The sequence below is a fragment of the Impatiens glandulifera genome, chromosome 5, assembly GCF_907164915.1.
Source record: "Impatiens glandulifera chromosome 5, dImpGla2.1, whole genome shotgun sequence".
In the NCBI taxonomy this organism is placed as follows: domain Eukaryota; kingdom Viridiplantae; phylum Streptophyta; class Magnoliopsida; order Ericales; family Balsaminaceae; genus Impatiens; species Impatiens glandulifera.
The window spans coordinates 53,886,878-53,900,557 of record NC_061866.1 but is presented as its reverse complement, the minus strand read 5'-3'; the positions used below and the strand labels follow the sequence as shown (position 1 = coordinate 53,900,557).

The 13,680-nt window shown below is 32.0% G+C and overlaps 3 protein-coding genes across 4 annotated transcripts; 2 read left to right on the top strand and 1 right to left on the bottom strand.

The window, feature by feature from the left end:
* Positions 1–920: 920 nt before the first annotated feature.
* On the bottom strand, positions 921–1,736 carry LOC124940757 (NDR1/HIN1-like protein 6). The gene has a single exon (XM_047481295.1). It carries the CDS (start codon positions 1,588–1,590, stop codon positions 958–960), a length of 633 nt encoding a protein of 210 aa, XP_047337251.1. The 5' UTR covers positions 1,591–1,736; the 3' UTR covers positions 921–957.
* Positions 1,737–8,410: 6,674 nt separating this feature from the next.
* On the top strand, positions 8,411–10,758 carry LOC124939442 (ELMO domain-containing protein A). 2 transcript variants are annotated; one of them, XM_047479918.1, is made up of 9 exons: positions 8,411–8,543; positions 9,213–9,315; positions 9,445–9,581; positions 9,687–9,755; positions 9,844–10,014; positions 10,104–10,224; positions 10,307–10,354; positions 10,435–10,529; positions 10,599–10,758. In XM_047479918.1, exons 3-9 carry the CDS (start codon positions 9,465–9,467, stop codon positions 10,698–10,700), a joined length of 723 nt encoding a protein of 240 aa, XP_047335874.1. In that variant the 5' UTR covers positions 8,411–8,543; positions 9,213–9,315; positions 9,445–9,464; the 3' UTR covers positions 10,701–10,758. The 2 variants fall into 2 exon arrangements, with proteins under 2 accessions (XP_047335874.1, XP_047335875.1); XM_047479919.1 differs by having other exon boundaries at positions 8,508–8,543; positions 9,213–9,287.
* Positions 10,759–11,366: 608 nt separating this feature from the next.
* Positions 11,367–11,776, top strand: LOC124939742 (putative cell wall protein). Its single transcript, XM_047480183.1, has one exon. It carries the CDS (start codon positions 11,393–11,395, stop codon positions 11,774–11,776), a length of 384 nt encoding a protein of 127 aa, XP_047336139.1. The 5' UTR covers positions 11,367–11,392.
* Positions 11,777–13,680: the final 1,904 nt, after the last annotated feature.

The window sequence follows — 13,680 nt, the reverse complement described above, 5'->3', positions numbered from 1 at the left end:
CAAATAAACAATTAATATATAATATTCCAAATAGATTATATTAGAGGTAAATAAATTCATAATTTTAAAATATTTAAAAAACATAAAAATTTAGAAAATTATGTTTAATTTTGAGAAAAAACTATCTAATTCAAATTTGACAGATGAATAGAGATGTTAGAATCTCAAATCAAATCTAATAAATTAGTTTAAGTGACAAAACTCGTACTTAAAAGATCAAATATTAAAGTAGATATTTGAACCTAACAAAAAAAAATATGACATGTGACATACAAGATAGGAAAAAAAACTTAAAATGAGTAAGAAACAAAGGGAGATAAGTAAACATGCTAAATGATCACTAGGTTAGTCTACATGCAATCCTCAAATTACCTCGGTATAAGAATGACACTATTATGAGATGAACCTGTTTGCTTCTATTAATAAAGTTGTGACAATTCATTTTAATCCAGATAATCAATCAAAAATAATAAGGGTGTAGACCTAATACTGAAGTCATCTAGCTTAGTATCTTTGTTTCAGGCTTTTCAGCAACCGCCAATGATACCCGACATAACCCAATGAATCCCGATTTAGTTTTACATGAGGCTCCAAATAGTAGTTAGGCCTAACAATGCAACAAACCAACAAGTGGGAGCAGTTTCAATGTTGTTATAGCATATTCAGTGAGAGCTTGATTGATTGGTACTGAAAATTAATAAGAGATTGAACCGCTTTTGTGAAGTTCAATTTTGTAATACTTTTTTTTAAGAGTTTGAATTAAGTTGGTGTTTAATTTTTAAGGGCACTAGAGTTGAGTTGAGACTTATTGTGAATTTTTGTTCTGATCCTAGTTAATTTCTTTCGGGTGATTAGAATAACTCATATAACTTGTCTTCTGAGTTCTGATCATATATATGGAACAATGTTGAATTGAATTAATATTAAAGATTCGTGTTAATTTGTATGAAAAGCAGCTCAAATCTGAAAACCCACTGAATATCCCGTGATTATGATCTGAAGCTTGCTGAAGGGCGACAAGTTATCAACGAGCATGGAGCAATTGACGAAAACTGTAACCTGGGTGGTGGGAAGGTCCGCGACAACAATTCTCAAGGGCACTTTGACCATGACCAGCAACGGGATCTTATGGTTGTTCATCTGATCCATCATGGCCTCCTTAAGTCCCGAGCCGAGCCTATTCTCCCCTCGCATTAAAACATCCATAATTGTAATGTTCTTAGGCCCCTGATAAAATGAAGGGAGCGTCCCAGAACAGAGGATCAAATCAGAGTACAGAACAGAAACAGAGCTTCCTTCTCCATAGATTAATCCAATGTTTTCATTCTGATTCTCGGACTTAACCACCACCAGAAACTTTGCAACCAGGCTCAAGTCATTCCGAACATTGAAACCCTGGACCTGGAGGTCTTCTACATAATAGGAAGGTAACTGGGGCTTGAAGAACAAGTAAATAAAGAGGGCTATGACCGTTAAAATTATGAGGAACAGGAAGATGATGCAGTAAAAACAACATATGCATTTGAGGCAGCAGCCGGAGCGGCCTCCGTAGGGAGGAGGAGGACGGGGACGGCCAACGTTTTGTTGCATGACATATTATTGGGAGGATTAGGATCGAGGATGACGAAACAGGGTGAAGAGTGAACATTTTGGTTGGTGGGTGTTCCATCAAAGTAGGAGATCGAGAGCCTCACGGTGGTGTACATAACAACAAATTAAGAGAGTTTTCTTTTCTTTCTGGTGGGTGTTCCATCATAATAGGAAATCATAAAAAAAAAAATAGAAACTATATATATAAACCAATAATATAAGATATTAAGATCATTGCATTGTATTGTATTGTATTAAATTATGAATATATATATATCTAATTGGATTAGACTTGTCAATATAGTAAGTAGGTCATGTATAATTATGTAATTTGATATAAGCCCCTCTTTTAGAGGTGTTAATTTGTGGTTGAAGAAGGAAGGAAGGAAGATAGATCTATTCGTCCATATTTATTAGGGGGCCTTTAATATTTATGACTGACTGTCCACGATTTCTATGCGTCCGCATTGGCTTGGCCCAGGACTGGCCCTGGCGTTGTCTGTTTAATAATTTAATATTAGCCTCCCTGGCTCGTCCTGCTTGTTTCTGTATCACAAATTAAGTCCCCACAAAAGGACCAAATAAGACTAAATGCAAGCTTGCTTTTCTTTCACCTGTGTTCTCTCTTCTTTAGTCGACTGTGACTTGATAGATAATTGATACCCACCCCTTCTCTTCCTCGATCGATCTCTTTCTTGTTTAAATAATATCCACAAAGTATTTATAAGATGACCATTAAGAAGAAGAAGAAGAGTATAGTAAGTTTGTTGTTGTTGTTGTTGTGCATTATTATTATTGTTCCGAGTTTGATGATGATCGATGGTAAACGTGATGATTTGGGAATAAGAAGAATGAAGAAGGAACTAGTGCAGATAGCAGGGTCAAGAGTGCCGGACTGCTCACACGCGTGCGGATCATGCTCGCCTTGCCGGTTGGTTATGGTCAGCTTCGTTTGCTCCTCACTGGACGAGGCCGAGACATGTCCCATGGCCTACAAGTGCTTCTGTCGTAACAAGTCTTACCCTGTTCCATGAATACATACTACCACAACATCTAGCATTTTTATTTTTAGCCACATCAATTTCTCTAGCTATATTTTGGGTGGGTGTTTGGTCTTTCTTCAATCTCGTTTCCTTTTTCTCTGTTTCAATGTCTCTACAAATGTATTTGAAAGGTCCTCTGTCTTTGTAATCTATGAGTTTTTGTCTATCCCCTCTGCCTGCTCTCTGCTTACTCTTCAAACGAAGTACATATCATCGTGGTCACACACACAACCCATAAAAGAAAAAAAGAAAACATAAAACCCATAAAAGCACAAAACAAAATCTAGTTGAAAACATCCAAACTACTAATTAAAATTTTCTCTCTTTCTAATTAAACATATTCATAGACAATGTTGTTGTAAACACAATATACATTAACGTTACAAAAGAAAAGAACTCTCATTTTTCAAGAAACGAACGCGTGTAAAATGAATCGTTTGAGACGACTGTACTTATGATTTTTCTCTTTGAAAACTCTTATAATTATTTATTTCCAGATCGTCCGTCACATGATCAAAGGAATTGGTTTTTAGTCGTCCGTGATGTTGTTGCTAGATATTCATTCAATCTATTAGACTTACAAGTCGACGTGTTGGTGTATCACATTGAAAATGAAAGAGATCGTGCATAAGAGCCCACATGTTTTTGACAATGTCACAATGGAAAAAAAATATGGTCAATGGATTCTTTACTCTTCAAACAAATGTTTCATCTACTAGCGAAGATGATTTTTTTTTTTTTTTTTTGTTAGATGACAAGCTTCTTTCATTAATAGCATTCCAACTAAAAAATGAAATTTTTGATGATTTTTTATTTATTTTCACACATATTTCCAAGGAAATCGAAATGGAGTACTTTTGAGGGATGCATGATAATGTAGCTAATTTAACAATCGGAAAAGTCGATCAGAGAAATTTTGTCGTCGGTTTCCAGGTCAATAAAAAATGGGTAAGAGTATCTATGAGCTGAGTCTGTCTCCACTTTCCCTTCTCTTCGATGAAAAGTCGTCTATTTAAAAAGTTCTCCTAATCATTTGATTAGATGTGAGACAAAAATAGTCTGTCACTTAAGCCTCATTTTTATTAAAGATCTCAAAAAGGTTTCGATAAGAGTCTAATTTCAGCTGGGGTGCCACGGATCATTCAAGAAATCAATTTTCTTATCATTATCCACCGTAAAAATGAGAAGGGTGAAGTTTCTCCTATGTTTTGTGATACGAACTCATAGACTTTTATCCATAAACTTTCTCCTATAATGAGATATCCATTCGTTATCTTGAAATCAGTATTGGGCGATGATTGTTTACTTCCAGAAAAATTGTACGCGTTTAAAACGTCCGCCCCTAAAAAGCGATTTTTTTGAATTTTAAAAATAAATTTTAAATATAATATTTATCTTTTTGAAAATTTTGAGATAAAATTAAATCAAATCGGGAACGGTTTAAAACTTAGTTTGTGACTAAAGAGTCTGCACCTATTTTTTTTTTACAAAATTAGGAAAAATATAAATTTTTGGAAAGTAGAACAATAACGTATTTGGAAAAAAGATTCTTTAAGGATTCAGTGTTTGATTACACATGAAAAAAAAATTGGCGTTATGTCTCACATATCCGTTAAAAAGTCTTTACTTATAATATTTTGGTCATTTATAGAAAATATTTTACACTTATTTTATCCGTATATTTGTTAATTCTTATCCAGCCTATAATATCTAGTTTATACCTTAAAACTTAAAGTATAAAAATATAAAATTATTTATTTACATTAATATATAATGAAAAAATGAGAATAAAATAAAAAATTTATTATAAAATAATTTAAACTAAAATATGAAATTGAAATTTATAGATAAAATTAAGACAAAATAATAAGTGAGCCTTCATTAGTTTTTAAAATGCTAAAAATTTCTTAAACAAGTAACTAACGCTAAAATGTTAGAAGTACAATGAAAACTATGAATATAATTTCAACATTTTTTTATTTTTCTTCTCCTCTTTTCTTCATTGCCTTAGGTCTGCTATACTGGTCTTAATTATGTAAATTCAGTAACTAACTTGTTCTAATTTTGGCAAATATCTATTTTTTTCCCTCTATTACTAGTTTCTGAGCTAGATTTTCCAGATAAATATTCATTTATCTACTATTTTTTCTAAAAAACAAATAAATCAAATTAATATATATTACTTTATTTTGCATATTTATTTGTTTATTTATTATTATTATTATTTTATTAACACATATAAAATAAAAATAATGTATTAAATTATTTAAAATTTAACATATTTATCAAACTATTATTTATTTTATTTTATTAAAAATAGACCGATAAAAACTATTTTGGGATATAAGACATTATTTCTCAAAATAATTTTATTTTTCAATTCTTGTAGAATGAGCCCGTATATGTTTTTTTTTAATTGTAGGCTCGAGATTTATTTAAAAAATATAATTAGTGATCGAAAATGAGTGTCTACAAGAGCGAGTGTTGAAAAGGGAAATGCTGAGTCCACCGTCAACAACATCAAACTTCGGTGTGTCTCATCTCACCAAGTGAGTAATTTTATAAGAGTTGGAGCTGACCTAAATGAAATTCTTAATGATTGTGTCAATTATGTCAGCCATCGTTGTAGAGATAGAGAAGAGTAACATAGTGAATGTTGGGATTGTTGCGATGAAGTTCTTAATGAGGACCAATGAGGACCAACCTCTCGCCTTTAGAGAGATGTTTGATCTTCCAAAGAGCCAACCTGATTCTCATTTTTTCAATGATAGGATTCCAAATCTCATTGCAACTGAATTTGGCACCGAGAGGGAAACCGAGATACTTTGATGGGAGAGATCTAATTTTAAACCTCAAAATACTGACCAATGACTAAGTATTAGGAATGTTACTGATGAAAAAAGTTCAGAATTGTCTCTATTAATCTTCAACATTGAGAATGTCTAAAAAAGAATAAGAATATTTCGAAGAGAATTAAGATTTTTCGTTGTAGGCTTAATAAGTCAAAGAGTGTCATCAGCAAAAAGTAAGTGAGATATGTAGTTGAGTATTTTTGTCGTTCTCATATTAATCCCCGAGAAAAGACTAATGTTTATGGCTCTCTCAAACAACTTTGACAAACCCTCCATAACCACCGTGAAAATGATGGGTGATAAAGCATCCTCTTATCTAAGCTCCCTCGAGCTTTTAAAAAACTCAGATATCGTGTCGTTGATAAGAATTGAGAACTTAAATTCAGTAACACAAGTTTTGATTCACCTTCTTCATTTCATTCTAAAACTCATCTTTTCAAGAAGAGAAAAAAAGAAAATTTCAATTGACGTGGTTCAAATCTTTTTTGATATCAAGTTTACAATGGCATCACGTCCCTTTATTCTTGTATAGAGTCAATGCACTCGTTTATAATGAGAGAAGCATCGATACTTTGTCTATCTTGTACGAACATATTTGGTTAGGAAAAATGATTCTGACAAAATAAATTTGAGCATATTAGCTAATGTTTTCGCTAGTCACAAGACTAATTGGTATTAAGTGTTTGAGTTCCTTAGTCCCTTTAATCTTTCTAACATTTCTCCCAAAAAAAAGCGTAGCATAAAAATGTTTGAATGAGCTAAAATAGTTATCCTTAATAAATTCTCAAGACTCTTAAATTAAATGAAATTGATTGTACGGACCATGTGTTTTGTCTTCATCATAACTTGTAATAGCTTCCCAAATTTCCTCGATTGTAAAATCCTACTCGAAATATGACTTTTGTTGCTCGCTAATTTTGTTAAAGTTATTTCCTCTTAAAATCGGTCTCTCGTAAATAAGCTTTGTGAGAAGACTCTCATAGAAAGAAATAATAAAATTCCAAATGGAGTTCAACTTGACGATCTCAACCACGTTTACCTTAAAAATAGATATATGATTATATTTGTTTTGATAGTTTGCAAAATTGTGGAAGAATCTTCTATTAGAATCTCCCTCTCATTAAGCCACTTACACCATTATTTTTTTTCTTGCATTATCTTTTCCCCATATATAAAGAAAGTTGAGTTTTTCTATAAGGTTGAATTTGTTAGAGCTTTTAGCTTTAGTCAGGTCTCATTCTTCTTCCAACTTGTCAATGTTATCAATAGCTTGGAAAACGTTAGTAATGTAAGAAGGAAGAGAGGTAAAGTTGAATTGCCTCCATTCTTTAATGAAAATTTTGAGATTTTTAAGTTTAAATGAAAGGATAAACGATGGTCTCCCCATAATCGGTGAGTGATCCACCCACCATTTCCCCAGATTCGACACAAAATTATGATCCAAAAGAAGATCGATTTCGAATCTGAAAGGTGGTTTAAGTCGGGAGGTTTGACTGTAGTTTAGGAAAAGGTGTTTGTGGTCAGAAAGACGTCTCGTTCTAGCATATTGGTTTGTTGGGTTATAAAAGTTTTCTCATTCTGAGAAATGAAATTTATCGATGCGAGGAATACTTTCATTGTTGCTATCGTTTTTCCTTGTAAACTTGGCACCCTCGAGAATATGTTCAATGAGAAGCGAGTCGTCAATGAACGTATTGAACAAGTTCATCTCCCTTTAAAACTCCTTAATTTTTTCTTTTGATTGGTGCCCTAACGAGGTTGAAATAGTCACAAAAACACCAACTGTGTGCTATTATTTTGTAAATTATATAGCTCCTAGATAAAACTTGGTTTGTTATATAGACGATCGGGCCATAAACAACACTGAATGCCCATATATTCTCTTTGGTGAGGCACTTGAACTTAATGGATATTGAAAATGCTCCAAAAATAATTTTTCCGCTTGAAAGATATACATGTTCCAAACAACAAGGATTCTGTTTGAATGTCCACTAGCATTCAAATCCGCCCATTTAAAATTTTCCTTTAATTAAACCGGTAAGGAGGTTTTCCTCGATATTTGAGACCATTGTTTCTTGGAAGATAATAATATTGCAATTATAATAGTTAATGAAAGAGAAAACGAAACTTCTTTTCTTAGAATTATTCAAACTCACACATTTTATGAGATTATTTTGTTTAACGTAAAAGAACTTGAATTGATTGAAGTTTCGAAATTACCATTTAATGTGATGTCTCGGGTTGTATATATAATTCCTTATTTTATATTAGAAAGTAGGCAAATTTAATATTTTGTGTCAGAATTTGTAAATATTTTGGTTGATGGGTTGACTGCATTGCATTGTTGAGATTTTTTTGGACTAAATAAATCAATAAAAAGAAATGTTTTATACTTTAAAAAGAAATTATGTTTATTTTCGAATCCAATATCGTAATATAAAATAGGGCCTTAAAAAATTTCTCTAGTTGTAGTTTAATGGTAGTCACAAATAGGGTCATAAATTGATGATTGGGCCTCATAAATTCTGTATTATAAAAGGGAAACCGGAGTGTAAAGTTTTCGATCAGTCCATTATCATTCATAATCTAAACAAAAGCGGCCGCGGCTCTATAAACAAAACAAATAAATTTAGAGAAATATAATATATATATATATATATATATATATATATATGAGTTAAGAACTAATGAAATTAATAATTTTTGAATTCAAGTTTGAAAATATGACGATGAAGAATGCCGGCAAAGAATCGAAATGAAGAATGTTAAAGACGCGGCGGGATTTTAGCTATATGTCCGGTTATGGAAGTAACAGCTGCTGAGTTTTGAGAGAGAGAGAGAGAGAAAAAAAGAGCAATGCACATTCTCTGGTTATTATTATAATTAACCTAAAAAGATTTCAATTCAGATGCCATTGTTCTCGTGTCCTGGGCCATTTGTGTCTCAGCCAGTTCCGGGACCTTCGACCCTCCCTCCCTCCCTCCAGAATAAGAGGGCCCCTCCGTCGAATACAACCCAGAAATCCAACATCAACCTGTTGTTTCTATTCTCATAGCAGGTACAGGTCATTTGCCTTTATTTTCTTTTTGTCTGTCTTGTTTCATGTGTTATGTAAAGTCATTTTGAGATGGGATTAAACTTTTGATTTGTCAACCCAATTATATTAGTTAATGCTCAAATGATGGGTGGGGGGGGGCTTCCTCTGATTGCGCAATTAGCATTTCCATTTCGTGCACTCTTCAAAAGTCATTTGTTCTTTCTTGCCTTATTAACTTCTTCTTGGTTCAAGATTCTATTTCTTTTCTCTAATAAGATAATAAGAGAGAGAGAGATAGCATACTCATGATGATGATAGGGTTTGAATTTTGGGTGCAAAAGCGTGGCTTTATGCAATCATTATATTCTTCATCTTTTCATGATCATCAAACTCAAACAAACTCTCTGTAATGTTGTTTCCCTTTCGTTAAGAAATTAAAAAAAAAAAAAAAAAAAAAAAAAAAGTCTGATGATCTTCTTCCCATTCTCGTCTCTGATGAGATTGAAGCGCCGAAAATGCGTTCCTTCATGCTCTTCCCATTCTCTCAGAGTTAATATAATCCCTTTTCTTTGTTTCTATCTGATTTATCATCTGTAAAGCAAATTATGATATCTTAAAATGTGCATTTCCCAGAATAATTAAGGTGTATCTTTTTCTTTTTTTATTTGTTCCATTGGTTCCTTCCTGCAGGTTGATGAGGATGAAATTTACAGGAGAGAAAAGAGGGCCAATGAAGAATCGGCTTGGGCTCATCGTTCTTCTCAAGTAATATCCCAGTTAGCTCGATGCTTTAGTGAGTCGAATGAAACTTTTGAATATATATATATAAAGACTATATATGTGATCGATTGCCGTGAGTTTTAGCTAGCTAGCTAGCTAGGCTGCAGATCGATTACTTATTTCGGCATTCTTATTTGCATAGTTGGCGTTGTAGCTAATGCTATGGTTGGATCACGGTCATGGATTGGAGGAATTTTTAATCGCTTTGGAAACAGACGTAATGGGATGGATACTAATATTAATAATAAACTCAATGAATTCACCTTAACTCCTATTCAGGTATATTTTATTAATTTGTAAAAACTGATTGTTGCTGCTTCCGCTGCTGCTTAACTTGTTCAAATGCAAATGCAAATGCAAATGTAAATGTAAATGTAAATGCAGGAAGAAAGGTATCATAATCTTCAAGAACGATCTAATGCACCGTTTGATGAATCCTGCCCTGTTCATCAGGTTGCTTCTTCATTTTCATTTTCATTTTGGCAATATAGAAATGGGTCGTTGTTCTTAATTATAAAAAATAAAAAAAATGTGATAATAGGAAGCACTTAGAGCATTGTGGAAGTTGGCATTTCCAGAGATAGAGCTGAGAGGTTTGATATCGGAACAATGGAAAGAAATGGGGTGGCAAGGATCTAATCCTTCTACTGACTTCAGGGGGTGCGGTTTTATATCACTGGAGAATCTGTTGTTTTTTGGAAGAAAATACCCGGTAATTAATTACTTATTGTGTGAATGAATTGACTGTGGATGTGGATGATGTGAAAAACAATTAATTAATTAATAAAAGTTGAAATGAAGGACTCTTTTCATAGGTTGTTGTTTAAAAAAGTGGGGAAACGAGCAGATTGGGAATACCCATTTGCTGTGGCGGGCATTAACGTCTCATTCATGTTGATCCAGATGCTGGATTTGTGTTCAGGTTCAGTTCACTTCAAAATTAATAAACAACTAATTAATTAATTAACTTGGTGTTCTTGTTGTTGTTCTTGTCTTTGCTGCAGAGAAACCCAAATGTCCTTCGGCAATCAATTTTGCGAAATTATTAGGAGGTTAGTTAATTATTATACAGATAGATAATTTAACATGTTAAGTCCTAGATAATTGATTAATTTGAATATTTGTGCTGCAGAAGACGAAGAAGCATTTGACAATCTATACTGCATAGCATTTGCGATGATGGACGCTCAGTGGCTGGCCATGCGCGCTTCCTACATGGAATTCAACGTACATGTCACTTTGTGGTTTGTTGTTTGTTGTTTATTGTTTATAATATTAATATTGTTGATTTTCCAGGAGGTTCTAAGGGTCACAAGAATTCAGCTGGAGAGGGAGCTCTGTTTGGAAGATGTACAGCGGATGCAAGATTTGCCGGCATACAATCTTTTGTTCTACTGATCATCGATGATATAAATATATAATGTTCCATTCCTTCATTCATTCATTCCTTTTCCTCTGTCTGTCTGTGTCTATAACAAAAAAAATCAAAAACAACAACCTTCAGAAAACTGATATTAGGCTCTCAAGACAAACCTTATTGCCTCTTCCAAACATACATATTAATTTTTAAAATGTGGTTTTGTTTCATTAAAGAAAAACCACACAAGTTGATGAAATGTGTATTCATTCATTCATAATCATAGGGAAGCTACCCAAATTAATTAATTATTAATATAATAGCAAGCATTTAATAACAGCCGTTTAAGCAGTTGGTAAGTGAACGAACGATCGATCGATCGAGACTAATACAAAATTACAAGACTCACCACCCACCACCGCCAATATTATACATACTTCTCCTCCTCCTCTCGATCTACAACATTTGGACAATTAATGTTGGATTAATTAACATATTTTATAATTCTCATACCATGTTTAATAATTCGATCCAGCGCCTTCAACGGCTATTTAATGTTTCCAAGCCCCCATGCCCATTTGCCTGCCTGCATGCATGCATCATGTCTTGTCTTGTCTGTGTGTGTGTATGTCATCAAAATGTATCATGTAAAACTTTTTAATATAAAAAAGGTCTTTCCTCTTCCCATCGTTATCACTTATCATTGTCCTAATAATTTAAAAGAAAATAAAGAATGGGAAACAACAACAACAACAACAAATTTCAATCCTTTTTGTTAGGTTTCCTCTTCGTATCCAGCAATATCATGGTTCTAGCCCAAGCTGGACGGGAGACCCCCAAAAAAGTCGACGCTAAACTTAACCCTGATTCCTTCATAGACGGTGATGGAAGCTATCTCGTCCCTGGAGTTGGCCGTTTCATGCTTCCTAGGCCCGGCCAAGACCCTTTTAATTACAACCCAATCACTGGAAACAGTGGCGGCGGTCTTGGCGGCACCGGATTCGGCGACAACAGCGCCGGAGCAAGCCACCAATACATTCCGGGGGGAGATGACACCGTCGTCAATAACCCTGGTTTTGAGATTCCTATTCCTGGAGTTGCTGGCGGAATTCCCTAATCCCGTCAATACTACTTTATCTGCAAGCATGCATGCCTGCCTGCCTTCCTTCCTTCTTAATTAATTGCTCGCTTTAATATATATCTTATATCTATGTGTACGTTAGCTTCAGTGCTTCCCTTTTATGAATGACTGTTTTGTTGCTACTATAAATAAAGGCCTGCCAACCATGATTATATATGGTTACAAGTCAGATGATGCATGTTATATGGGAATAATAACATATTTTCCATTCGTACGACTTTAGTAAAAGTGTCAAATTTATAAGGTTAATCTAAAATACAGTAATGGCGGTAATTTTTTACATAAGTGCATGATGACTGGATGCCATTTAAGCATTTTTATAATTTTTTTTAATCCCAAGTCATTTTTGTTGATTATTAAACTCATAGTCAAATCGGGTTGAGGTGATGAAATGTAATTAGATCAGTTAAACCGTGGGTTAGGTTAACCCATTGGTTGGATCGAAAATCCTACAACTCGGGTTTATTCTATTTTTTTTCTCACTTATCACTCTCTCAGTTCTCCTTTTCCGTTTTTTTATTTATCCTAATTTTGGTGAATAATGTGAGTATTTTCCGAATAATTAGTAATTAATATTTATTTTAATTATCTTAATTTAAGACTTAAGAGATGTTTATTTTAATTGTATTTTTCCTAATAAAGGTAAAGATCAAATTGTAAATGTAAAACAATATTTTGAATTTTAATCTCTACTTTGACTATTATTGTATAAATAATTGGATAGATTTTTGTTATTTTGTATTACTTTATTTTTATTATTATTATTATATAAAACATTGATTGAACTATTTGAAGCAGTAATCCGAACAGTTTCCCAAACTAACCTTGTTTGGCGTTCACTTTCCCAAACTAACCTAGTTTGTTCATTTATTCCCAAACTAACCAGGTTTACTATTCAAACTCAGTTTTTTTATTTTTTATTTTAAATTTATTATATATATATATATATATTTAAATTATTATTTATATAAACTAAATTATTTATATTTTGATATATATTTTAAATTATTATTTTTTATAAGTTTAATTATTTATATTTTGATATATAATTTAAATTATTTTTTTATAATTTAATTTTTTATATTTTAATATAAATATTTAATGGTTCATTAACTTAAGACATATTTTTAGGAAGACAACACAATAAAAATTGATAAAAATTTTATTGTGAAATTATATCAAAATGAAAAGTTATCAAAATTATTTAATTAAAAGACAACCCAATAAATATAAATAATAATTTGAATGAAAAGTTGTCAAAATTATTTTAATAAAAGACAACCCAATAAATATAAATAATAATTTGAATAGTAAAAAAAAAAATTTGTGGGGATGAAAATCATACTGCCACATATATATATATATATATATATATATAATAAATTTGAAATGTAAATATATATATATATATTAAAATATAAATAATTAAATTTATAAAAAATAATTTAAATTATATATCAAAATATAAATAATAATTTAAAATATATATCAAAATATAAATAATTTAGTTTATATAAATAATAATTTAAATATATATATCTATATATATATAATAAATTTGAAATGTAAAAAAAAAAATAAAAAAAAAAATAAAAAAACTGAGTTTGAGTTTGAATAGTAAACTAGGTTATTTTGGGAATAAATGAACAAACTAGGTTAGTTTGGGAAAGTGAACGCCAAACAAGGTTAGTTTGGGAAACTGTTCCAGTGATCCTGTGACCCAATCATTTCACCCCGAATTTCAAAATTATGTTAAACCACCACGCAAAACTAATCTCTACTTATATAATAGGAAAAAAGCTCGCATAGACGTATGTACTTGTACAACTAGCTCACTTAGACGTATGTACTAATAAAAGATCATTTAAACATATGTACTA

Bases quoted from the DNA above. Each gene is read 5' to 3' on its own strand.
- LOC124940757 (XM_047481295.1), bottom strand. From the start codon at position 1,590: ATGCAACAAAACGTTGGCCGTCCCCGTCCTCCTCCTCCCTACGGAGGC.
- LOC124939442 (XM_047479918.1), top strand. From the start codon at position 9,465: ATGGTTGGATCACGGTCATGGATTGGAGGAATTTTTAATCGCTTTGGA. The intron at 9,582-9,686 runs GTATATTTTATT...ATGTAAATGCAG, and splicing joins TCACCTTAACTCCTATTCAG to GAAGAAAGGTATCATAATCT. The intron at 10,530-10,598 runs GTACATGTCACT...TTGATTTTCCAG, and splicing joins CTTCCTACATGGAATTCAAC to GAGGTTCTAAGGGTCACAAG.
- LOC124939742 (XM_047480183.1), top strand. From the start codon at position 11,393: ATGGGAAACAACAACAACAACAACAAATTTCAATCCTTTTTGTTAGGT.